The 26,583-nt window shown below is 32.5% G+C and overlaps 1 protein-coding gene across 1 annotated transcript; it reads right to left on the bottom strand.

Moving 5' to 3' along the window:
• Positions 1 to 925: 925 nt before the first annotated feature.
• Positions 926 to 26,218, bottom strand: Nedd8 (Nedd8 ubiquitin like modifier). The gene is made up of 5 exons (XM_035357876.2): positions 26,111 to 26,218; positions 18,246 to 18,263; positions 10,599 to 10,628; positions 3,311 to 3,393; positions 926 to 1,258 (listed from the first exon to the last, which is right to left on the bottom strand). Exons 1-5 carry the CDS (start codon positions 26,126 to 26,128, stop codon positions 1,147 to 1,149), a joined length of 261 nt encoding a protein of 86 aa, XP_035213767.1. The 5' UTR covers positions 26,129 to 26,218; the 3' UTR covers positions 926 to 1,146.
• Positions 26,219 to 26,583: the final 365 nt, after the last annotated feature.

The following is a 26,583-nucleotide window of genomic DNA, read 5'->3' as shown; positions in this document are numbered from 1 at the left end:
GCTTCATCGCATTTATATTTATAGGATTGCCAGACACTTGTGGAAAGCTCTTACAATTTCGACAAAAATCACTAAAAACACTTGAAAAAGGAAAAAAATCGTAAAAAATGGATTACGATCGTAAAAACAAATGCATTTTCGTAAAAATTACGAAAAATTCGTAAAAGTTGGCAGGTATGATGCATACATAAAAAATGATAGATGTGAAAGCTATGCATGACATTTAATCCTTTTTTTTAGATAAGAACAAACACAGCTATTGAAAAAGAAAAAATTATTACATGGACACATACATCCAAAAGGTACCATTAAACACATGCATGTAATAAATTACTGGAAAGATACTGGATTATTAATTAAACTTATATTTCATTATTAAATGAAGAAAGGGCGAAACATATCTAAGGATAAGTAAAATGTAACAATTTAAATACTGAAGGAGGGCTAAAGATATACGCATTATTATTTAAATATATGTGGTACATCATAAGGAAGGTATATTATTTGATAATGAATTTGAGCCTTATTTGGTACTTTTCATACTTGAAATATTTAATATTCATTTCCATATAAATACATTCTTAATAATATTACAAAGCACATCCAGTAAACATGTGAGAATGCATTTTTTATACAAATAGTTGGTATTTTCTAGATCTTTGATGAATAATAAGGCTAAAATCTAACAGTTACTCAATCATGTTTTTAGATAGAGTACAGTGTGGCTGTGATAATGAATTACATAGCCATTTGCTTCACTAAACAAATTTAGAATACAGGAAAACATATTGATAGAAAATAAATTTACATTAAGACATCAGGCGAATATATCAAGGAATATATATTATCACTATGTCATAACGGATTTAAAAAATAATTCAATTATTTCTGCTGTGATAAATTTCTATTTGTAAAGAATCACAAATTATTTTTTGCAAGAATTTATTATGATTCACATAACAGAATTTTACAACTGAATATTAATGTTGATGTAACACAAGGAAGAAATGCAGCAATGTTCAAAATGTTTTTAACCATCTTAGCAGGAAGTAAGTAAATTAAGCAAACATTTTATGATATTCACATGTGCACAAACTGTGCATGCTGCATTTCCATTGAAAAAGAGTCCACTATAACATACTTTCACTAAAGCATAATAAATGAACTTATGATGTGATTTCCACCTCTTAGGGCTAACACCAAATGTAATACAGATCCCCCAGTCACTTTGTAATCTGCAGCTGTTTTTTCATCATTCCTAAATCAAGAAAAAAAAGTTGTTACTTTTTTACATGTAGCTATTGTAAGACATTAATATATTCATACAGAAATATATGGAGATATTTGACGATACAATCATCAAATATCTCCATTACTCAAATTTCAACGCCATTTTAAATATCTGGAAATTCACCATATTAAAAGAAGCTTAAAATTTAACATTACTTAGCACATATCTGTAGAAACACATTTAAATACTAGAAAATAAACATTTCTTTACATGTAAGTGTTTTACATTAGAAGGAAAAAATTAAAGGTATAGCTTATACACATGAAAATACAGTAAGACCCCGCTTAACGCTGTTTCAGTTTAGCGCTCTTTTATTTCAACCCGGGGATTCCACAAAATCGCTCGCAGCTTACGGAGATTCTCCGAAATATTATGCAGCGCTAGGTTTCAAATACATATCCGAAAGAGTGTACTTGTATTTCTTGTTTGGTGCGGTATTGTACAGACATATTTTGAAGGGATAAATGTGGAAGATGTCGAAGAAATAATTCAAGAAGCAGCGGCTAGTCTTTCTAATGATGAGCTCAAGGAATTAACTGAACAAGAAGAAAACAAAAATGTTGACAGCAGTGATTCAGAAGAAGAGCAAAAAGAACTTTCGATGGTGTTTGTAAAAAGGAGTTTGTCTACCATAACTGAAATAATGGATCAATTCATTGAAAATGATCCGAATTTTGACAGGAGCTCAAAAGTAAGGCGTGGTGTTAGAGATGCTCTATCCGTTTATGAAGAACTTTTAAGAGAACAAAGCAAAAGAAAAAGGCAAACAACATTAGATGCTTTTGTCACAAAAAGGCAGAACACTGAAAACGCGGAAGGCTAACTAAATATGACTGACTTAGAATTTTATTTGTTTTTTTTTAAGAATATTCGTTTTGTTATTTATATTTTGTTTTTATTTTTGCAAGAAATAATAATGTGGTATTAATTTGGGCTTTAAGAAATAAATGTTTGGTTTTATTTTTATTAAAAAAACATACTTTTTAAATTTAATACCTAACCAATTTCCTAGCCATCTTCCCCTAACCCCAATATTTACATGTAAAGATAGCCTCGTTTAGCGCTGTTTCGCATTACGCTCTACTTTGATGGAACGTATCCCCCGCGTTAAGCAGGGTCTTACTGTATGGTAATTGTTTATTTGAACGTGATATAACATTTTGGCTATTGATATAAGGAAAGAGATGTCTTTTTGGAAAATTTATTAAGGGGAACTGGAAAAACTATAAAAACACACACATAACTAACCTCTTCAGTGGGATTTGATGCAGGTTGAATTGCCAAACTAACTGGTTACTGTTAAGTTAAAATAAATGGTTTTCACACTTTCACAAAAAATTTATACAGATTTCTAAAACGTAAAATTCTATTTTACTTAGGTGAAATCTTGCCTAAGCATATAATCAACAATATTTCTGCTTTCTGACATATATTTTGTAAAACATGGTTTGGCATTATCAACAGTTACAACACTGGAAAATGAACTAAAAAAGAGAAGAAAAACATTACTCCAAACATGGAATAACTAATTTATGATTTTCAGTTCTTAACCCTCTCAGCGTTACGGCCGAGAAATTCCTTATAGAAGGCTGCTTTCTATATTCATTACTTATGAAAATTTCTGCTAGCTTTTAATGTATCTCATTTTGGTTTGGATGTATATTGGAAGAAAAGGAATCAAGGATGAAATGAGAGAGTCATGTTTTAATTAAAATCAAGAAAATGCCATTTATTCATAACATTTTGAGGAACTTTTGAAATCTCTGGGCTAAACCAGTAATGCTCGGAGGGTTAAAAAGCATTTTGTTGATAAAGGATAAATTTTTTATATAATGAATTGTGGAAATAATTTCAGTTGTCCTACAGTTATAAGAAAAATGAAATTCTTAAATTACTTGAAATAGAAGTCTGGACGCGAAACACATTTCTATGTATCTTTTAACTCGCTAGTGATTATTTTTGCATTGTGTATTTTTTAAATGAGAAAAGCCACATGTTGTAAGAAAATTTTATACTTACATTTGTTTTCCACTAAATATCAATCTTTGTTGGGCAGGTGGAATTCCTTCCTTCTCTTCCACTCTTTCTTTTATTCTTTCAACCTGAAAAGCATTGCAAATTTTTAATTTTTAAGATACATTTTGAAAAGTGCCCTTTGTCTACTCTGAGGAATTTTTTTACCTGAAATCACAGCTGCACTAACAGCTTTCTAGGGATCAGACCTGTCTCAAAATTATAGCCTATGTATATTTTCATAAAATTTGCATTAATATTTATCTTATTACATTGGAATTTTTTACCTACGGCAAACACTCACACCATGACTTTGTATAAAATTACTTTTATATAAGTATGAAATTAAGAAATAAAAGGCAAATTTGACTTGTACATAATACACATATAGAAACACTAAATTATTTATTTACAAGCCATTCAAGATATTTTATTAATTTAATAGAGGTCACAGAAGCAAGACACTGCCTATGTGCAGCATGAACTACTAAAACATTCAAGATATTTTATTAATTTTATAGAGGACATGGAAGCAAGACACTGCCTATGCGCAACATGAAATACTCATCATACTTATCATCACAATAGACAGAGAAATATTGCATGAATTTTTAGCTACCTATGAATTTGATAGTATTTAAGATAAATGAGTTACATCACAAAAATCCCAATTACTATGATAAAAGATAAAAATGTCTACATAAAAAAGAGAATATCAATAAACACAGTTTTACTTCACATAAACTATTTAGTAGAATTTTAACAAAAGTCTCTCAAAAAATAATATCTTTCATTACACAAAGCTGAAATCCATAATTAATGATTTAGTTTAAAAATATATATTTTTTAAAGCTATGCAACATTTTAAAACAAATTACGGTACTATTCAGTTTCGAGGGCCGTAAAAAATCGCCAAACTATTGTTGATGCCAAGGTTGCCAAAAATAATTGCGGCAACCCTAATAATTGTGGCAAGAAAGGAAGTATAATAGTAAATAAGTATTTAAGATTGATGTTTTAATTTACATGAAAGGTTAATTTCATATAATACTTTTTTTATTATTATAATTTACATCAAAAAGGCTAAACATGACTGAATGGAAGTATAAGAGTAAAGAACTATTTCAGATCATTATTATAATTTATATAAAAATTGTTAAACATAACTGAATGGATGCCTGCATCGCTATTTCGCTACCGACTTATCGCTAAAGCATAATTTCATCTCGTTAGTTGTTCAAACGTAATTTTCTATAATGAATGATGCCTTTTCTTTGAAACCATTCTGGGTAAAGTGCAGAATCGCTCACTTATTTGTTTGCCGCTTTTTACAAGGGTAAAAACAATTAGATTTTTGTCAATTTTCTTTTACTTTTTAAGTGAAAATAGGTCGATGTGTACATAGATAAAGCTAAGGGTTTGCGCATTGCTATTTTTGTGCAATTCTAGGATTTATTTTTTTAAAGTGAAAATAAGTCTATGTGCACATGGATACCGAGTATGTCCAATTCTTAAAAACGCGTCGAGCAGTGGGTGATTCTGCGCTTTACCCAAAATTCTATTGCCGACTTTTCGTCATGGGCAATTCCCAAATTGTTAAATCCATAGCATAACAAAAAAGGATTTAAAAATTAAACTAGTATTTCAATGACGTCTTAAGAAGTATAGAACTATATAAACTTATGCAATCTGAAATCCGCGCATTCAACAGTGTGCCAAATCTCTGTTAAATGGGCGCGTTTGCTAGATTTGGCGCTTTTGCGCGTACATATTCACTTGCAATTTTTTTACGGCCCTCGAAACCGAATAGTACCCAAATTACTTTTAATATAGTCATTTTGACATAAATAATATTTTTGAAAAATAATTGTATATATTAATTTTGAATTGATGTTGATTCCTAAATTATTACAATTTCTTTTCCTTTCCTTCATGCATTTCTCTGCTGCATTGTGAATTCATGTATGTATTTGCTGATTTGTACAGGAAACATTTTAAGAAAATGCTTGTAGAGTCATTAGGTTACTTTGAAGCAGAAGTACATGAAAATTATGCAATGCCCTCGCTGAGATTTGAATCTCTCGAATATGTGCTGAGTGTGCTGGCCATTACACCATGAAAGCATATAGAAAGGAGGGAGAGAATGCCTTATATACTACCTCCTCTTAAAGGGTGAATGGGGATTAAGGGACCCAATCGCCAAATATTAGGTATATCTGAAGCAGAATTCATGAAAAATATGCAATGCCCTAGCTGGGACTCTAACCTCTCAAATACATGCCAAGTGCGCTGGCCATTACACTATGAAGGCATGCAAAAAGGAGGGAGGGACTGGACTAACTTAGATCTTATTTTACATACTAGATGGCAGTACCCTTGATCTCAAGCTAAAAAAAAAATCCAAAAATTAAAAATGAATATACATATTGTTCATATACTTATTTTTAAACAACTTTCTTGAATAAAAAATATGCAATTTTAACTGCTTTGTTGAAAATCATGCGATCGTTAAAGGGTTAAAGTATTATTTATCTCAGATAATGTTCTAGGACAGCCAAATTCTCTGCAGAATTTATAACCGGAAATAAATGCTCTATTTCTTCCTTCCAAAACTACCTGCATTATACAGCCAACAGATCAAACAATGCCAGCTACATTTAAACAATGTCATACGAGGACAACAATGAATTGAGCTATCAAGGCTATTGAAGGTGGGCCTACATCATAGCTGTCAACCTCAAAATCTTAAAATCCAGGAGGATTGTTCACATTGCACAGCAGTATTGTTTCAAATGTACTCTAAACTGACATTTAATTTACATTACAATTCATGGTTCAGGTGACTGAATTATTTGTAATTCAGTTCTGATGTAAAACATATTAGCATTTGATTAGATATTCTATTTATATTTTTTTGGCAAATTTCCTTTCAAAATTTTTTTACACTTTTATACTCAGAAAACTAAGTAGCAAAGGAAAGCTTTTGCTTATCAAAGTACTACTTTTAAATACTTTAAAAAATGTCTGTTAATGGATACGATTTCTGAAGTTTTTGTGATGCTTTAGTACAGTGTTTCTTAAACTAAGGGTAGCAACCTTGAATGGGATTGCAAAGCGGAATGCTGGAGGCATGAAATTTAATTCAGATTCATGGTTTCAAGAAAAATTATTTGCAATCTTCATTATCTTTTAATTTATTACATTTTCTGTACAGTGCAACTATGAAATTGCATACTGAAAAATATCATTATATGCATCATAATAGCAGTGTTGCATTCCAGTTTCAGCAAATAAGTTATTTCAGAATCAAAATATGCTACGAAAGAGCCATAATAATGTTCTGCATCACATAGGCACTCAAGAGTAAGGTCAGCAAGCATAGTCGTAACACTTTTCTATTATAGTCAGTTGTTTCTTTTTCATCAATATGCTACGAAAGAGCCATAATAATGTTCTGCATCACATAGGCACTCAAGAGTAAGGTCAGCAAGCATAGTCATAACACTTTTCTGTTATAGTCAGTTGTTTCTTTTTCATCAGAGTAAGTATGTAAATTGCAAGAACAACACATTATTGTACTTAACTGTTTTACTTGACTGGACTAACTTAGATCTTATTTTAATTATTAAGTTGATATTTATTTGAATATTTAAATAAATATCAGAGATGTTATTTATATTTTAGTATATTAACTTTGTTCTGGATGGCTTTTTTCTTACTCATGGATCACTTTTATACATTCAGTAACAGAAATAATGATGCAGATGGCAATACTACGAAGTCTTCAAGCATGGTCTAGTAATCAAGAAGAGGCATGTAAGATTGGAAAAAGAAAATATAATGTTCTCGAATTTAGCTTTACTATCAACAACTGTGGTGACATTGAATAATCTCTTTGCTTACTGACTATGCAAATTATGAAACCATCAAAATTAAAATGGAATCTTGAATCCATATATATTATGAACTTTCATTTTGTCATCCTTTGGAAGAACATTCAGCAAAGGAAGACAATAGTAAAGTTGATAAATGTTTTCAGATTGAAAATTTAAAATGGAACCATTGCTTTGGAGTATGCACAGACAATGCAAAAGTGATGATCGATAATAAGGTGTATAGCAACATGCTAGTCCGTGTTGACGCTGCTATCAAGCAAACACATCTAATTGAATTCTGGCAAAAAAAGGCAATATTCCATCAAGATTATGCAAGACCACATGTGTCTGCATTCACCGGCTGAACTTGATACAGACTCGAATGGGTTCTTTTAACACACCCACCATATAGCCCCAACATCACTCCTTCAGACTTCTACCTTTTTTCACACCTGCAGCTGTATCTTGCTGGTGCTGTCTTCCATTCTGCACGGGATGTCCGACATGAGGACGATCTGTTTTTGTACATGGAAGTTTCTATGCCAAAGGCTTTGAAAAACTACTAAAATGTAGACAGAAAATCATAGCTTTGGGTGGTGATTACTATCTGCACTAAAGGTACTGCTTTCATGTTTTCCCCCCAAGTTTATTAAGAACGTTTTTTTGGCAGAAAACTTTTGTCACAACCACATATTATTTGGATCATTGAGGGTGGGAAATGCTTACCGTGGAGAAATTTTTATCTCTTTATTTATGGTACCTTTATAACTTAAAATTACCATCTTATTTTATCTGTTAAAATGTTTTTTTCAGGTGAATATATTAAATGGGTATGCCTTTACTAAATACATGTTGGCTTTTGCCTGTGAAAAGATCACAAATATGGATTGTAAATGTAAATATCCCATAAGCAGTGGCAAATGTTATGAGTAATAATAGTGACTTATGACCATAAAATGGATTGAAATCAGTTCTTCCTTTTCATACCGATTAAAGAAGAGAATAGCAATCTAATGTTTTATTTTAATTACCACATATAATCTTATTCTCTTTGGAAACATAAACTATGATTTCTCTATCTAAGACTTACACGACTTATCCCTATGTCTTCGAAATTACAATAGAGAAAGTGAATGGTGTAAAAGATTTATTTAAACTTAGATAAAAGTCAACAGAAGGCACTGCTTGAACCAGGCAGAACCAGCCAGCATTTATGGCTTAAATCAAAAAGTAAGAGAATTTAAATTAAAAAGGCTAAACAGACAAAATATTCACAACTGGCTCAAAAACCTAATGTAGCCGTGAGAATAACGCAACACCACAGATAAACTGCTGTCAAGAGAAACAAGTAGCAAACGTGGCCTTCACTAGGCAGAACATGCTCTGATTCTACCATCTAAAACATTCCTTTAAATAGTATCTCTTTCAACTTCGTTTGAATATGCACAAACTAGAAATTAGCATTCTGACAGGAAAATGGAAAGCGAGAAAGACAGAAAAGCTAATTAACCTAAAATAACTGGTTAATGAAACTAAATGTATACTCTAGAACTAAAAATATCTGTATTCTGTATAAATAACAACTTCTACTTTCATTTCAATTCTTTAATATTAAATATTATGTACGGGGAGCATTCTCATTTAAACCCATGAAAGAATAATTCTATGAATTTTTTAATAAACCTTTAACTGACATATAACTCCTCATTTTCTCTACATATTTAATAAATTTCTGACATCTTATTTTGAATATTTGATTAAAAAAAGACAAAGTCGGTTTGGTTCTAATTTTCAGGTATAAGCTGTGTAAATATGAAGCTGAATGACACTGCAAGATGCAGGATCTGTATATAGATCCCAACCGGCAGAAAAAATAAAAAAATATTATAACCATGAAAGCTATCATTTTTTTTTTTTTTGAACTGTAATCTTTCAAGTTCAGCTTCGTAAAAAATTCATGGCTTAGTAAAATTAATAAAATGAAATAAAAAATGGAACTGGAAATAATTTTTTAACTTTTACTGCCTAAAAGTGAAATGGGTGTTTCTGCTCTAGCAAAGAATTTAACCTTTTGAGGCCGGGGCTTTGGTAGCAGTAAAAGCTACCAAAGGACGGGGAATCTTGAACCGAATGCTTTCCCCCTTTAAGAAATCATCTCCTATTTGCAACAAAGATTCTTGTGTGTAGTTTAATGGATTCTCAGAGGGGTGCATCTATGTCGCAAAAGGAAGACCTTTGAAAGAGATAAGTGGTTAAAACCCTAGGGATGTCAAATTTGACATTTCACTCCACATTTCAGCCTGGAAAATGGGGGAAAAAGACATGGCCACTAAAGTGGACAACCCTGTATTTTCAATGAGAGGACTCTATGGCCACTATAATGGCCATCCCGTCTTCAAAAGGTTAAGTATGTATCGAATGAATTTTCGTTGCAAAATACCATTCCATATCTTTGCAAACGTGCTATTTTAAAATTCAGTGCATCTTTTGGACTCGCGGCCACCAAGTTTCTGGGCTGAAAACTACTAAACTGTCGGCAGAAAATTATAGATTTGGGTGGTGATTACTACCTACACTAAAGATACTACTTTCATGTTTCATTTCTAACTTTAAAAACATTTTTTGGCAGAAAACTTTTGTTACAGCCAGATATAAACAATTTTCAATTAGTAATCATCACTGGCCTCAGATGCTAAAAAATTTACTGCATTCTCTAGCATATAAAGTTACAGATGTTGATATTGCTCATAAACTGCAACATTATTATACTGTTAAAATGTATCTAGATAACTCAGTTACATTATCCAAAAGTTTCTAATGAATTCTACTGGGGCTAAAGTTATTATATGATTACAATTATAAGTTTTTTTATGGTGCGGATATATGTAATTATTACTTATGTAAAGTTAGAATCTAATTACTTTTTCCTGAACATCCTTCTTCTATACTTTACTCCTTTTGCAATTTATAAAACTTTCAAGAGATTCTGATGAATTCAATGTGTCATAAGAATAGCTAATAATTTTTTTTATTTAAGTGTGATTTGAATAAAATAAATTTTCAAATGGATAATTGAATATTTAGCTTAAAATCATGTAAGCTATCCTGTATGTGGTTGACATCCATTGTATCCCTAGTATTTTGCAAACTGCACAGTAAATATCAGATGCATATTTTTGTTTACAGAAATTTATAAAATTTTACAGTTAAATAACAGTATGAACATCTGCTGACATATATCTAACATTCTCTGATTAAAACAGGAAATAAACATACCTGAGTGAAAAAATTTGATAAAAATAAGGACAAATTAATCTGCTGTCCAAAACACTGACTGCATTACATACAGCAGCTTTCATGATATAGCAAACATAATCAAGATTAAGATTAGTCAATAAATTACAGAGGACCAAATTTACCTTATCTGTAGGCTCAATATCAATTTCTATCTGAAATAAAACATAAAAATTATCAAAAAAGATAATTTGAAATAATACTGTTGTTGTCATTACATTTGCAATAACAATATCTTTTTCAACATATTTTTAATTTCAGTTTTTACTATAAATACATTATTAAACATTTTAACATATTCAAATATAGTTTTTATAACTAGTATAAATATAGTTTTATAATTGTAATAGTATTATTTAATACATATACATTAATTATTCAGAATATTCAATGTTTAAAGAATAGTTAAAATAGGTTAGAAACTATGCTTCCCAACAGAATGAGCATCTGCTTTAAGAATAAGATTTTCCTAATATGACAGAAGGTTTTATCATCAGTAAATCGGCTCTAGTGTAGAAATGAGTGCCCCTTTGATTAGCAACCAATTTTGTTCAATTTTGACAATGAAACCCCATTTCTTGTTACCATGATGGTTTAAACCATGCTTTAGCTTCCTGATTTTTTAAAGTGAAAATAGATCAATATGTATATGGACAAAGTTAAGGCAGTGCACAATGCCTAGTTTGTGCAATTCTTTACTTAATTTGGTTTTGTGTAGCGACCATCTTGAAATTGTGCCTTCCCGGTGTCAATTTTGACGTCAAAAAAGAATCTCCAAATCTATTTATGTCAATGTAAGCTGAAACATGTTTCTGTTGTGTAATCTTTTCTTTTTCCAATGTTTAATCATTAAAACTTTTAAAAATTGACAGATAAATGCGATGAATAAGCAACTCACAAGCAACATATGAATTAGATTATCTTATTATGCCAAAATACACTCATACTACTGGCCCATAAGAGGGGATTCTTTAGTGGAATACTTTTATTGGGAATAAATCCCTAAACCCCCCCCCAAAAAAAAGTTGATCCAGAAAAAGTTTCCTCTATCCAGAGAATTCCCCCTCTCAAAAACATCAAGGAACTCCAAAACTTCTTTCAAATGTATTCTTGGTTTAGATGATATGTACAAAACTGTGGAAATATCATGATCCCTTAGTGATCCAACAAAGAAAAAAGACCAATGGGAATGGGATTTCAGCCAGCAAAAAGTACTTGAAACTCTAAAATAATAGCCTCATAACACTTCCTGTGTTGAAGCAATCAAATGGAACTCAACCATACAATCTTCAAACTGATGCAATTAAGCACTTGGAACTGTTTTACTCAGGGGGAAGGGTTAAAAGTGCACCCTATCGAATATGCCAGCCAACTGCTTTCTCCGGGTGAGCAAAACTATTTGAAGACTGAACGAGAAGCTCTCACTGTTATCTGGGCCTTGAAGAAATTCTGCGGTTACATAAGAGGATCACAAGTAACTGTAGTATCTGATCATCAGCCTTTAACCCTCTCGCTGCGCATCCTGCGATTTCCACAAGCAACGTAGAAGTAGCAAAATTTGCGCAACCCGCGATTTCCGTGGTGATGAATTTTTGCCATCTATTTAATTGTGTAACCCGCTCTTTCCCTGTTCAAGGTTTCTTTTTGGCTTTTCTGTGATGTTTAATTGTTTATTTAGATGTGGGCAAACAGATGACATTAGTTGTTCACATTTCTGCCAAATATACAAGAATGCGTAATGTAGCATTTTGCGCTCGCTTTTCAGAGCTCAAAGATGTCTGGCAGGAAGCGTTTCGCGAGTGATACAACCTATATTCCTGACGATATTTCCGACACAGATAGTAGTTCTGAGTCTGATTTCAAGTATATTGAAGATAGTTATAGCGAAACTGATGAGAATTTCTCGGATTCCTCTGCAGAGAGTGATGAATCTGAAAATTCAGTTTCGATTGAAAATGTTCAACATTGGTGCAAAATTGATATGCAAAATATTACATTATGCCAATATTTTCATTACTATATATGTTTCACATTTGTATTTTATAAAATAAATCACAATTTAACCAATATTAATTTTCAAAATTTTCCTTTTATATCATTATTCTTCAATTTCAGTATTCTGACAACCTTTTTCTATGACCTAATTCTATATTGAAAAAAAAAAAAAAAAAAACCTTTTACAAAAGATTGTTATATATTTTAACTTTAAAATACATGCAGATTTGAAATATGTAATAAAAAATACGCAATTTTTGAAACTATTTTGATAAAAAGAGTACACAGTGAGAGGGTTAAAGAAGCTTTGAACCTCAAGTCTCCAATTAGTCATATCACATCTCATATCAGAGGGGAGACGCAGCCTTTGAAGGTTGTCCGACGGAAAATTGTGCCTGCTACCAAATCCGGTTTTTCTAATGTATGCTCTGTTAGGCCTATCCTGTCACACAATGTGACCACGTGCGTAGGCAGTTCGATTATAAGAGCATTTTTTAATGTTATTTCATCAGTTTGTAGTTTAGTGAATTGTGTTGAAGCATTCAAAGTATTTTATTCTGGTTATTTTATATTTCTGCATAATTTTAAGATATATGCTCCATGTCGGTTTTGCCAATACGCCTGATTGCTGAGTTAAGTAGTTCGCTATTTTGAAGTTGCAATAGTTAAATCTGTATATTAGATTAATTAGTTTAAGATTAATTAAAAAATATTTTGAGGATTTCGGATTTTAAAGGTGCTTATAGTTACCCCCAAGCTCTCGCTTCAAGCGACTGTCAGGGGCCTTAAGTGCTAACCACCTAGGCATCCGTTTGCAGAGAAGGCCATCGAGCCAGGGCTCTTATACATTATTGGTACAATCATGGATAGATAGATTCGGCATTGTCTCCGCCGGAAAACAATCTCTGCACAACAAAAAAATGGCGACGGCCCTTCAGCCAAAAAATATTGGACCGTCCTGTCCGACATCCAGGGTCAAAAGTCCCCTTCTTCCTCACTGTCCTTTCCCTCTATTTTTTTCTTTTTTAAAAAAAAATTATTATTATTTTCGTCCAACAAACCACCCAGCGCTCGCCAGTGATCGTTCCGTCGGACGAATTTTTTTCCCCAGCCAAACCTTTTCTTCTCCTGGGGCTATGGGCATTACAGCTCTGTTCCGCTTTTTTGGTGGATTGTATTTCTTTTTCATGCACGACATGGAGAGGCTTTTTGAACATTATAATACTCCAGATTTCTGAACTTGAATGCACCAGAGATAGTAATGGTTCTTTCACTGAAGATGAAAGTAAGTTCTACAATTTTCTGATACGTTCGCTTGAAATGATATAAGCTTTAGAAAAACAATATGGAAATAAGGATGATAAAAATGATCAGATTACACCTATTGCCAGTACCAGTCATAGCTATGATGTTGGCAGAGCTAGGAGCCAAATAACTACACTCAGATTCTACTGTGAGTGCAGATGAGGAAATTACCTTAGATAAGGACATCAGCTCAGATGATGAAAACCCTAAATGTAGGCAAGGAGACCAGACAGTTAGAACAAAAACGGGTTAATCTTTGGATTATGGTGACTTGGCGATTTTTTGGCAAAAATTTGGCAACCAACCCTGCTACAGCAACCTGCTAGTTTTGTTTTGGACGCCATTTTGTTTTCACGAAGTAAAGGCATTTTTTTTTTTTTTTTTTACTCAACATTTTTTCCAACAATCTGCTAGCCGAATTACACTTATACTAGAACTTTTATGGAACAAAAATGCTTAATCATGACAAAGATTAGGTGCAAAATTGGGAGAAAATGCAGAATCGCAAACTGCTTGCTGCATTTTTAAGAATTGCACATACATGGTATCATCCATGCACACGTCGACCTATTTTCACTTAAAAAAAATCCCAGAACTGCACAAAAATGGCGTTGCGCACACTCTTGACTTCATCCATATACACTACTAAAGTCCTAGCTAGTAACTTTTATTGGTACTTACGTATTATCGCAACCAGGTTGGCGCGATTTGTAAGTTTGAGTAAAAATGTATGAATAGAAAGAAAATGTACATTTATTAATTACAGATAATTTTTAATACAGTTTTTTATATTACTTTGTTTTAAAATATAAAATAGCAATTAAACCCTTCTGGTTTCGAATTTGAATAAGTTGCAGAATTATTTTTTTGGCGGAAATCTTTTGGCTATTGCTTTTAGCACTGATTGAAAACCGTCTTCGCCATTAACAGCTTGAGCTTGGTGCCATATAAATTCGATATTGTGATTAACAGTTCCATGCAGAAATCCAGCATTTTCGAACTCACTTGTATTGTATCCTATACGAAAAACTACGTATAACACGTAGGATTGTTGTAAGTAGGGTCGCCAAATTTGGCGATTTATGCGAATTTTGGCCTGGTTGCGTTAATATGTAAGTACCCTTTTATTGCCTTACCAAAATGTTGCCAAACTACCTGTTACCATATTCCAAAGATTAGCCCAAAAACGTATTGACAGGCAGCTAAAAAAGTTAAGTTTAGCTCACATACACAGATAATCTCACTAATAATCATGACTAATAGTAACAAAAATAAGGGCACTAACGAAACTACCACTGTACACTGGATAGTGCCACTCAACCAGAAAATATAAACATTGATACCACTCAAAATGATGAAGTGCAAAATGTCATAGATAACAACACTACTCAAGCAGCTAATACGGAAACAAACAAACCCAACATACTGTCTCCAATTATTCTTAAGGAAACAAAATATACATGGAGCAAAATTAAACAAAACTTTCATCAACATAAATATCAGGAACAGAATTAAAGTAATAGCAAATAACATAGACAGTTATAGAGGAATTGTCAGACTGTTAAAAAACTAAATGTAGAACACCACTCATACATACTCCCCGAGGAATAAAAATCTCAAAGTAGAGTTGAAGGGCTTGCTTCTCAGCACTGAAATAGAAGAGATAAAAAGCGACCTTGAGAGCTTAAAATATAATGTCTTAGATATCAAACAGATGACCAGGAGGAGAGAAGGTGAAGTAATTAAACTTCCCTTATACTTAGTTACCTTGCGAAGACAGAAGCCTCAGTGCAATGGGTTGAATGATTTCCTCTTGCTCAAGCTATAGCATGCAACTGCACTATAACCCTCATTGAAAAAGTATTTCATGTGGCATTGTACACGATGAAGAATCATCAGCAATAACGGAACCCAGTTTATCCTTGCCGTAATGCAACAAGTTTTGTACATTAAATATTTACATTACATTTGTGCATTAAATATATCAAAATTTGATACTAGTCTATTTCACTCAGACTGGTATCAATATTTCTGTTTCACTTGATTTCATCCAGTTTCACTCAATCAAATCAAGTGAAACAGAAAAATAGAGACCTAAAACCTTGTCTTGCAATCATTGTAGAAGATGCTCATAAGACCATATGTGACACTACAGGCCATGCACCAGCATTCCTAATGTTTGGAAAACAGTCAAGGACTGTCCACGATTTCAAAGCTATGGTCGAAAATGATAACTTTGTTCCTGAAATCAATCACTCCTTATCTTATTAGCCTTTTATGGAAAATAAGTCCCAGATTTTAATCATTCTTGAACATGTGAAAGAAAAACAGACACACAACAGCACATTGTTTTTATATTCTAAAAATTTGGGTTAAAAACTGAACCTTATCGCATTTCACATGCACAAATAATCTAAAGAATTATGTTAAGAACAGTTTTGAGAAACATGTAATAAAAAAGTTTAATTTCGAAAAACATTAGTTAAATGTGCGATTCACAGTTCAATGGCTGTAACCAGCCTTTTCAAGGTCATTTGTTTTATATGGCTTACTAACAATCCGAATATATTGTCAATCCTTCCAGTACATCGTCTACAATCGCTGATATTCGTGTGCTTGCTTTCCAATTTAGCACTTGAACTAGAAAACTCTCGTCACTTTCACACCATAATCCTGCCAGCATTATTTTTTCATTGCATGAACATACTTTCATCAATTTTGACTATTTTTCCTGGGTACTCATCCTTTAGATTGTCAAAGCAAATCTAGTGGACAAACCTCTCTCATAAAATTGTTCCAGTCAATTGTGGCATTTTGACATATGTTGAGCTGTCTATCGCACCATTTAAGAGACATTAAATTTTCTGCCCAGCAGATGAAATGCAGCACTATTAAGAATGGTACTCTGGAACCATTAAATTAGCTATCAGATTGAATGCTTTTTCTTTGTTTACAACTTTTCACATTGCACCTCCACATACTTTTGTTTACATATAGTTCCGGGTAGAGTTGACTTTAAGGTACCCCTTGTAATTATGGTGAAGTTGTTGTTTGATTTATCGCCAAGTTGATGTTTCATTTACGGTAGCCTGAGTAGTTGAATGTTATATAAACCCTCTTGTGACGTAATTGGGTGCATGATTCTGGGAAATTTTAAATCGTGGGATGTTTCATAAGCGTTTTTGTGGTGTGTGTTGGTGTGATTCTTTAGACGGTAGAATGGCCGAATGTAGTAAGATTAATTTGAAGTTTCTATACGATTTGGAGCGAAAGGGGAAAAGAGCTTTATTTGACTGGTGCGTAAATGAAGGTTTACTTAGTTGCCATTATAAGTGCCCTGTATGTAGGAAGCATATGCGTCTAGTCGAATGTAAAAACCGTTTAGATGGATTTGTAGGAAGAAAGGTTCAGATGGTCACTATGTGAAGCGTTCAATCAGAAAGAGTACCTGGTTTGAAAAAAGTCATTTGAGTATGATTGATATTTTGATTTTTACGTGGCTCTGGGTGTACGAAGCAAACTCGAAAATCATGGTAAGTGCATATTTACTTTTGGTAGTGCTTAAATGTATAACATGTTTTTTCCTTTTTCATGTTATTTTATTGTTTGGTTTAAAATGTATTTTAATGAGATTATGTATTTTTTGTTTGCCTATACTGTAGAATTTGGTGCTCCTTTGACTTTTTAAGTGTAAATATGTCGATGTGTACATGGACAAAGTAAAGGGAGTGCGCAATGCAAGTTTGTGCAGTTGTTTGTCTTGTTATTTTGGCTTTGTGTAGCGGGGATTTTTGGTAAAAATCGCCGCTTCGCAAGCAAAAATAACGAGTCAAAGAATTGCACAAAATCGGTATCCATGTACCGCAAAAAATCGCCAAGGGGTACCCTAAACTATACTTTTACCATAGTTCCTTTTCATAGCCATGTATGCACATTCGATTTCGAGTTAATACATCTTTTTCTGGAAGAGCTACGGCATCTTCCTCACCCCTCAGTGAATTAAAAATTTCCAACATTTTTTAATAATGTTTAATTTTAAAAAACCTTTTACACTATCACACAGTTCATCAACTTCAGCAAATAAGAGTCAAAAGTGAAAGTGCTCCCCCCCTTTTTTCTATAGTTTAGCAGAGGTTGTGAAAATCAAATAACAAAAAAACATATCAAGCTTGGCTTATCAAGGATTAATTGGGATTACATAAAGAAAAGGCAAAGATCTTCTGATGTCACACATAATTGGTACTAAATCTCAGGCTTGGCAATAGTTGTTTGTTGAAAATGGTTGATAGGAAAATATGCAACTACCAAACTTTCACCAGTTTCATCAAAAATGTTCAGATATTTATGTTAAGATTTTATTTGAAACAGAAAAGATGTACAAATTTACATTTTCTTCATTCAAAGGTTAACAAACACATAAAAAATATTGATATATTTGTTTAAATCTCTAAATATTAAAAGGAAATACTTACTTCTTTTCCAGTAAGAGTCTGTAAATCCATCCATACCATGGAAGAGGAAAAAAATAAATAAAATTAAACTTTTTTAATTAAAGATTTCATATATACAGATAATTATGATCATACATATTCTGCATTATTATACAATGTTATTGCCAGTCATTATGATAATTATAATCATAAATATCTAATAGTCTACATCCTCTGCAAAGTAAAAACTTTAAATAAAGAGCGAAGCTACTCATAGCAATAACCCTCAAAGGTGCAAATATAGGGTGTCCCAACTAAAGTTCCAGATTTAATACAATACAAAGTCTGTAACCTGGACTCGTCGGGACTTCGGCGATTCTGGATTAGGGGTTTTTCCAGATTATAGATCATCAATTTAAATCTGGTAAAATGGCATGCGGAAATTATGCTATTAAAAATATGAAACCATAATTTATGAAATAAAAAGCAATTATGATCTAAAGGGGGTTGATCTTTGGATTATGGTAACTTGGCGATTTTTTGGCGACCAACTCTGCTACAGCAACCCTCTATTTTTTTTTCGCTGCCATTTTGTCTTCACGAAGTAAAGACATGTTTCTTTTCTTTTTATTTACTCAACACTTTTTCCAACAATCTACTAGCCGAATTACACTTATGCTAGAAATTTTATGGAACAAAACTGCTTAATCATCACAAATATTAACTGCAAAATTGGGAAAACATGCACAATCGCAAACTCCTTACGAGTTTTTCAGAATAGCACATACACATAAACCATTTACACGTCGACTTATTTTTACTTAAAAAAACATCCCAGAATTGCACAAAAATGGCATTGCACACACTCTTCACTATATCCATGTACACTGCTTTTTTCTCATAAATTAGAAAAATTTCACGAAAATGCATGAAAATACTCAACGTATTCCAAAATACTACAAACATATAACTCACAAAATCACGATCATTAAATTAAAATATAATTAAATTAAAAAACACTACTTAAAATATAAATAAGCACATACATTACATTAATAAAAATTAGGGCTTATCTTTGGAATATGGTAACAGGTAGTTTGGTGACATTTTGAAGGCGATAAAGGTTACTACCTAGAACTTTGGAAATAATGTGAGAAGTACTCAGTTCCGATTCCGCATTATTTTGTGTGAGGGAAATGAGAGATCATGAGATATGTCATGTGACATTAATGGACGAATCACTGTTTTTTAATCGGAAAAGGGGGTAAACTTGTAAAAAATATCTGCTGTACAGCATTAGTTTCATTCTATGTTCTGTGAAACAGTGTTGTTTAATATTTGGATCCCATGGCCCTATATAAAGTAAATCCGAAATTTTTATTGCGTTTATGTGTAATTGAAAAAAAATTGCTTAATTGCGGATAAGTATGAATGTCCAACATGTGGGTATAAAATGAGATTGTGTGAAAGGAAGGATATTACCGATAAGTTTGAATGGCGGTGCAAGAAATCTGGTGAAAATGGACATTTTGTGATGCGCCATGCACTCAAGATTCTGTAGAAGATTAGGTAAGTTAGTATTTTTAATTATTTGAGGATATTATTTTTATGCATTGTTCTAAATGTAGGGAGTAAATAAATTAATATGGTATTATTGGAAAATTGTTATTAGCAATGATTTAGTTTAAAGTAATTAGGATTGTAAGCTAGTTTTTATTAATTTAATGTATGTGCTTATTTATATTTTAATTTAATGATTGTGATTTTGAGAGTTGTATGTTTGTAGTATTTTGGAATACGTTTGAGTAGAAGCAAATGTGCATGGAAAGAATTTAAGTATTTGGAACCATTTTTAATGTTTGCGTTAGAAATTGGTAGGTGAGGTTTATAAATAGATAATTTAGAGTGAAAAGGTTTTGGATATTTTATTTATTTTATACGTGCAAATGTTCATCCTTGGAAAGGGTATATACTTTTTCGTGATCAGGTTTCATATATGTCCTTTTTACCAAATTTAAAGATTTACAGAATTTTCATGCATTTTCGTGAAATTTTTCTAATTTATGAGGAAAAAGCAGTCAGTGTACACGGATATAGTGAAGAGTGTGTGCAATGCCATTTTTGTGCAATTCTGGGATTTTTTTTAAGTAAAAATAAGTCGACGTGTACATGGTTTAATTATATTTTAATTAAATGATAATTATTTTGTGAATTATACGTTTGTAGCAATTTGGTATATGTTTTAGTGGAAGTAAACGTGCATGGAAATAATTTAAATATTTGAGACTAAGTATTTGTAACCATTTTTAATGTTTTGTCATAGATTCGTTGGTGACGTTTATAATAGAAAATTTAGAGGTAAAAGTTTTTGGATATTTTATTTATTTTATACCTGCAAATGTTTATCTTTGGAAAGGGTATATACTTTTTCGCGATCAGGTAATTTCATAATTTTCTTTTTACCGAATTTAAAGATTCACAAAATTTTCATGCATTTTCGTGAAATTTTTCTAATTTATGAGAAAAAAGTAGTGTACATGGATATAGTGAAGAGTGTGCGCTATGCCATTTTTGTGCAATTCTGGGATTTTTTTTAAGTAAAAATAAGTCGACGTGTACATGGTTACTGTGTATGTGCGATTTAGAAAAACGCGGCAAGGAGTTTGCGATTCTGCACTTTTTCCCAATTTTGCAGTTAATATTTGTCATGATTAAGCAGTTTTGTTCCATAAAATTTCTAGCATAAGTGTAATTCGGCTAGTAGATTGTTGGAAAAAGTGTTGAGTAAATAAAAAGAAAAGAAACATGTCTTTACTTCGTGAAGACAAAATGGCAGCGAAAAAAAAAAACAGGGTTGCTGTAGCAGAGTTGGTCGCCAAATCTTCGCCAAGTTACCATAATCCAAAGATCAACCAAAATTAGATTACAATCCTAATTACTTTAAACTAAATCATTGCTAATAACAATTTTCCAATAATACCATATTAATTTATTTACTCCTTACATTTAGAACAATGCATAAAAATAATATCCTCAAATGATTAAAAATACTAACTTACCTAATCTTCAGAATCTTCATTATGTGGCATGCACACTTCCACTATTTCACACAACACACAATGAAGCTTAATACAAAATAATATAGTACTACAGTTTAACCTGGCATTTTATCACTATCAATTCATTTCACAGCTTTGTTTGACTGACACGGAGCCACATATCGTTAACCACATATACACAAAGGAACAGCAAATTTCAAATGTGAAAACTAATTATGAGAATGGTGAGAGTTATGCACAGACTGTTCTACAGCTTCGTGCAATTTTGGATGTGAAAGCGTACTTAACTCTTTCGCATCGAAGTCGCCCGTAACGCCCGTTCATTCAGGCAATAGCAAACCGTCCCAACGCCTTGTTTATTTTCTACCTAGTGCTTTCCCCCTCCACGTAAGTGTATGGCTCATTGGTTTCGCGAGTTGTTAAGAGACATGTCAATCATTCTTTTGAAGCAACTAAAGGAGACATACGGAAAGGTATTAACGTTCGCAGGTGCAATCTGGCTCTAAGGTGAAACTGCACACAATGGATGAAACTGCTGAAAGAGAGAAACAGTCATTTCCCAAGAGAGAAACAGTCATTTCACTTAAGTAGGTTATTGTTAATGCTGTAGCTATCTACCAGGCAGGGGGAAAGGAAAACTATTCCAAGACAAATTCGTAAACATGGGCGTTTTCGATGTTTGATGAAAACAGATTTGGTCGTCTCTTGATGCGAAAGAGTTAATGAAACAACAGTTCACTGATTGATAAAGAAATCACATTTGAAAGTATACATTAAATCACCATGCTCATGATCCTGTCAAACTGTTAAACATTGCTGTTGTGCAGGACAATGTTATTGCAAGTCTAAAAAATCTGAAGATACAAGAGGAAATTGGACATGTCAATAGCCACCTTTGATAGGCAGATATGTGAATTTTTGATTACAAATTTCATCAAAAGAGTTCAGTATTCTAGAACACGTCATGGGGGACTTATGCTGATACTATTTTTCATTCTTAAATAGAAACATTTATGTAAAAATGTTCCTTGTTTTTCTAAAAATAAAGCATTTTATTGTAGCATATTTAATACAACACTTGTACGAATACTCTCTACTTCTTTTGGAAAGTAAATAAACTCTATTATTGAACATGTTCTCTAATCTTCACAGAAGACCAAAATCATAAAAATTGTAGGCAGTCTTGGGAATGTTTCCTTTTACAGTATAAATAGCAATTCTTAATAACCATAATTCATTTACCCACATTATTCTACTTGCTAAAATAATGACTCACGAAGCAATACATCTTTACATATTTTAACACATAATCCAAATCCTCATTTTTTCAGCTTGAAAGATAATACATTGCATGCTGATTTTATTTAATACAAAATTAAATTTACATAAAAAAGTCCCTCCCCCCCCAAAAAAAATAAGATAACACAAATAAAAAAAGGGAGTGTAATATGAAATGAGAACTTCATGTCTGCAACCTGATGAAGATACTTCACAGTTTTAATGTTGCAGTATTGTTATGGGAGAGGAATTTGTATAACGAGAATATTAACTTTAGCTTTAAATTTTTGCTTACTTTCGAGAAATGGTAGCTGTCCTTTCACATACACATTTATTTCAAGGTCCACATTAATGCAGACCCCAAACCTTTACATTTTTTTTTTTTTAATAGCCATTCTTACCATTATATTTGATAAATGACATTGGGATACCCCTTGCATTATCGCCAAGTTGTTGTTTCATTTATGGTAACCTGAGTAGTTGAATGTTATGGAAATCCTATCATGAAGTAATCATTTGCATTATTCCGGGAAATTTTTAATCATGGGATGTTTTGTAAGGGCTTGCTTTTGTGGTGTGTGTGATTAGGAAGTGCATTGCTTGTTTCGACGGTAGAATGGCTGAATGTAGTAAGATTAATTTGAAGTTTCTGTACGATTTAGAAGGAAAGGGGAAAAGTGCAATTATTGACGAGGTGTGTAAATGAAGGCTTACTTAGTAGCCATGTTCCGGACAGTCCAGAATACGTGGGATATTTTTTACTCTTATTATGTGGCGATGCCGATATATGGATTCTAGTTCAGATAATTTTAGGAAGTTTTTGGATACTGTTAAGGAATTTTGTGTGCCACAGACTGAACACGAACGAATTTCTAAATAAGGTAAGTTTTTATGTTATTTTATCATGCTATTCCATTGTTTGGTTTAAGAGGTAGTTTAGTGAGATTATGTATTTTTTTCTTTGCCTCTACTGTACAATTGGGTGCTTCTCTGTGCAATTGACGTTTTAAGCGAAAATATATCGATGTGTACGTGGACAAAGTCAAGGGATTGTGCAAAGCCTAGTTTGTTAAATTTTCTGATGTTTTTTTAAGTGAAAATAGGTCGATGTGTACATGGATAAAGTCAAGAAATTACGCAATGCCATTTTGGTACAATTCTGGGATTTTTTTTAAGTGAAAATAGGTTGATGTGTACATGGATACCAAGTTTGTGCAATTCTTGTTATTTTGGCTTTATGTAGGGGTGATTTTTGATGGAAAAAATCGCCGCAACGCAAGGCAAAATAAGTCAAAGAATTGCACAAACTCGGTATCCATGTACCTCCAAAAATTGCCAAGTTTCGCCAAGGGGTACCCTAAAATATAGTTTTACCGACATTGGTTCAGATTTGATAACACTGATGGATTAATTTACAGCTTTAACTGACTATGTGTAACTATAAATTATACATTAAAAAAAATTCCTTAAATTACCACAGTAAATGTTTATCAAAAGATAAACTTGTTCTCATTTAACTTTTTTATTTGTAACTTCCTCCAAGTTATGCAAGAAATACGTTCCGCAAACCTTTAACTCCTTCGCATCGAAGTCGCCCCAAATGCTCGAGCATTCAGACATCGGCAGGTTGCCTGAATAATTTCCTACCTGGTGCTTTCTCGCCATTACGTTATTGCATTGCTCATTGCTCTCAGATGTTGTTAAATGAGATGCCAATCATTCTTTTGAAGTGACTAAAAGTAGTTCTGTTATTTTAATGAACTTTCTTTTTCCTTTGTTTACTGTCAATGTTTAGATATTGACGACCAAAGTTGCAATCCTGTTCCAAGGGAGAACTTCACACAGGGTCAAAGCATCCATAAAAGAATTTCTCGCTTTACTTAAGTAGGTTATTGTTAGCGCTGTAGTATTCAATTTCTAAAAGTAAAAATATTCCGGAAGAAATTCGTAGACAACGGCATTTTCAATGTTTGAGTAAAAGAGATTTGGCACTTTCTTGATGCGAAAGAGTTAAACAACTTGAATACGACACAGCTTCAATTAGCCCAACATGTAAATTGATTAAGCATAAATAAAAAAAAAAAAAGCAATATTGGAAAAAGTATATTTAGAGGTACCACCTTGGCGAAAATTGCCGATTTTTGGCAGCACATGGGTACCGAGTTTGTACAAATATTTGACTTGTTATTTGTCTTTGTGTAGCGGCAATTGTCAATGAATTGCACAAACTCGGTATACATGTACACACTGACCAATTTTAATTAAAAAAAAGCACAGAATTGCACAAACTAGGCATTGTGCACTCCCTTGACTTTATCCATGTACACGTCGACCTATTATCACTTTAAAAAGTATCAGAGAATTGCACAACAAACTTGGCATTGTGCACTCCCTTTGTTCTCAGAAATCTGTTTGACGACACTTTGGTAAGGCGATAAAGGTTACTAGCTAGGACTTTAGCAGTGTACATGGATAAAGTCAAGAGTGTGCGCAATGCGATTTTTGTGCAATTCTGAGATGTTTTTTTAAGTGAAAACAGGTCGACGTATACATGGATACTGTGTATGTGCAATTCTTAAAAACGCGGCAAGCAGTGGGCGATTCTGCACTTTCTCCCAATTTCGCACTTAATCTTCGTCATGATGAAGCACTTTTGTTCCATAAAAGTTCTAGCATTAGCATAATTCGGCTAGCAGATTGTTAAAAAAATTTTGAGTAAAAAAAAAAACCATGCCTTTACTTTGTCAAAACAAAATGGTGTCAAAAAAAAAAAAAAAAAAAAAAAACTAGCAGGTTGCTGTAGCAGGGTTTGTCGCCAAATTTTCACCAAGTTACCATAATCCGAAGATTAACCACTTTGCCATACTGAGCAAAGTCGATTGTGAAAATACATTAAGTACCCTTTTTTCTAATTGGGAAGTTTCAGTTGGAATTTTATGGCTTTTGTGCAACCAAGCACATCACAAAATCATTGTACATTGAGAGTCAGTGCATTTATACTTGGAAATTCTCAGATTGCAATGTGGTTAAAGTACATCATTATTCTGACTAACAGGTTAAGGATTTATATTATTAATATTTTGATTACATTAGATGTATGATGTATAGTTTATTTGTAATGCAAACTACTAGATTGAAAATTTTAATTCTATTCGAAATGCATCAATATTTCATATAACAGCGCTACCTGAACATCTATCTATTTTATCAATGTAAATCGCTTTGGATCACATTTACGGTATTAGCTTATTTTAAACGAACTTCCTTGAAAGTACTTTTCATTAATGGCTTAATTTGCTTTCATTAAAGTTGCTTGTTTACCACGACAAGCGATACATAGTAACTTCAGTTGCTTAACAGCTTACATGATTACACGACTTTTATTAGCGTGATATTACGGTGCTGCAATATGCTCAAACTAGACTGATAATAACAAAGTGTTTTGCGTGAAAATGAAATCATTATTAAGAACAATTATTGCCTTTCGGTTAAGCTGGATGTTTTAGCAAAAAAACTACAAAAGACAGAGTTAAAAGTTTCCTTACATATTAAAAAAAAAATTATGCTCACCTTAACTTTAATTAACATGATTGATTACTAAATTTCAGTACCTGAAATTCACATATATAGCACTAAATTGACGTCAAACAGCAGTTAACGGCAAGTGCTTGCGTTGCCAATCTCATTTTTATTAATGTATAACTAAATGGATAACAGCTCGATTTAAGGCTGAATTCTCAGAGTATTCGACGAGAAGTCGATACGAGTAACCGCTTTGGATCACATTTACGGTATTAGCTTATTTTAAACGAACTTCCTTAAAAGTACTTTTCATTAATTCATGGCTTAATTTGCTTTCATTAAAGTTACATTAAACTATTCTAACTGCTGCTTGTTTACCACGACAGGCGATACACAGTAACTTCAGTTGCTTAACAACTTACATGATTAAACGACTTATCGACGAGAACTCGATACGATCGTGACGTCACAAATGATGCGTTTTCGTAAGAAGGGAAATTTTGCAACGCCACTCTTTACGT

Source organism: Stegodyphus dumicola, chromosome 1 (assembly GCF_044657685.1).
Source record: "Stegodyphus dumicola isolate Sdum_Otavi_A_Nest chromosome 1, ASM4465768v1".
Taxonomy (NCBI): Eukaryota; Metazoa; Arthropoda; class Arachnida; order Araneae; family Eresidae; genus Stegodyphus; species Stegodyphus dumicola.
This window is presented reverse-complemented; position numbering and strand designations above follow the sequence as displayed.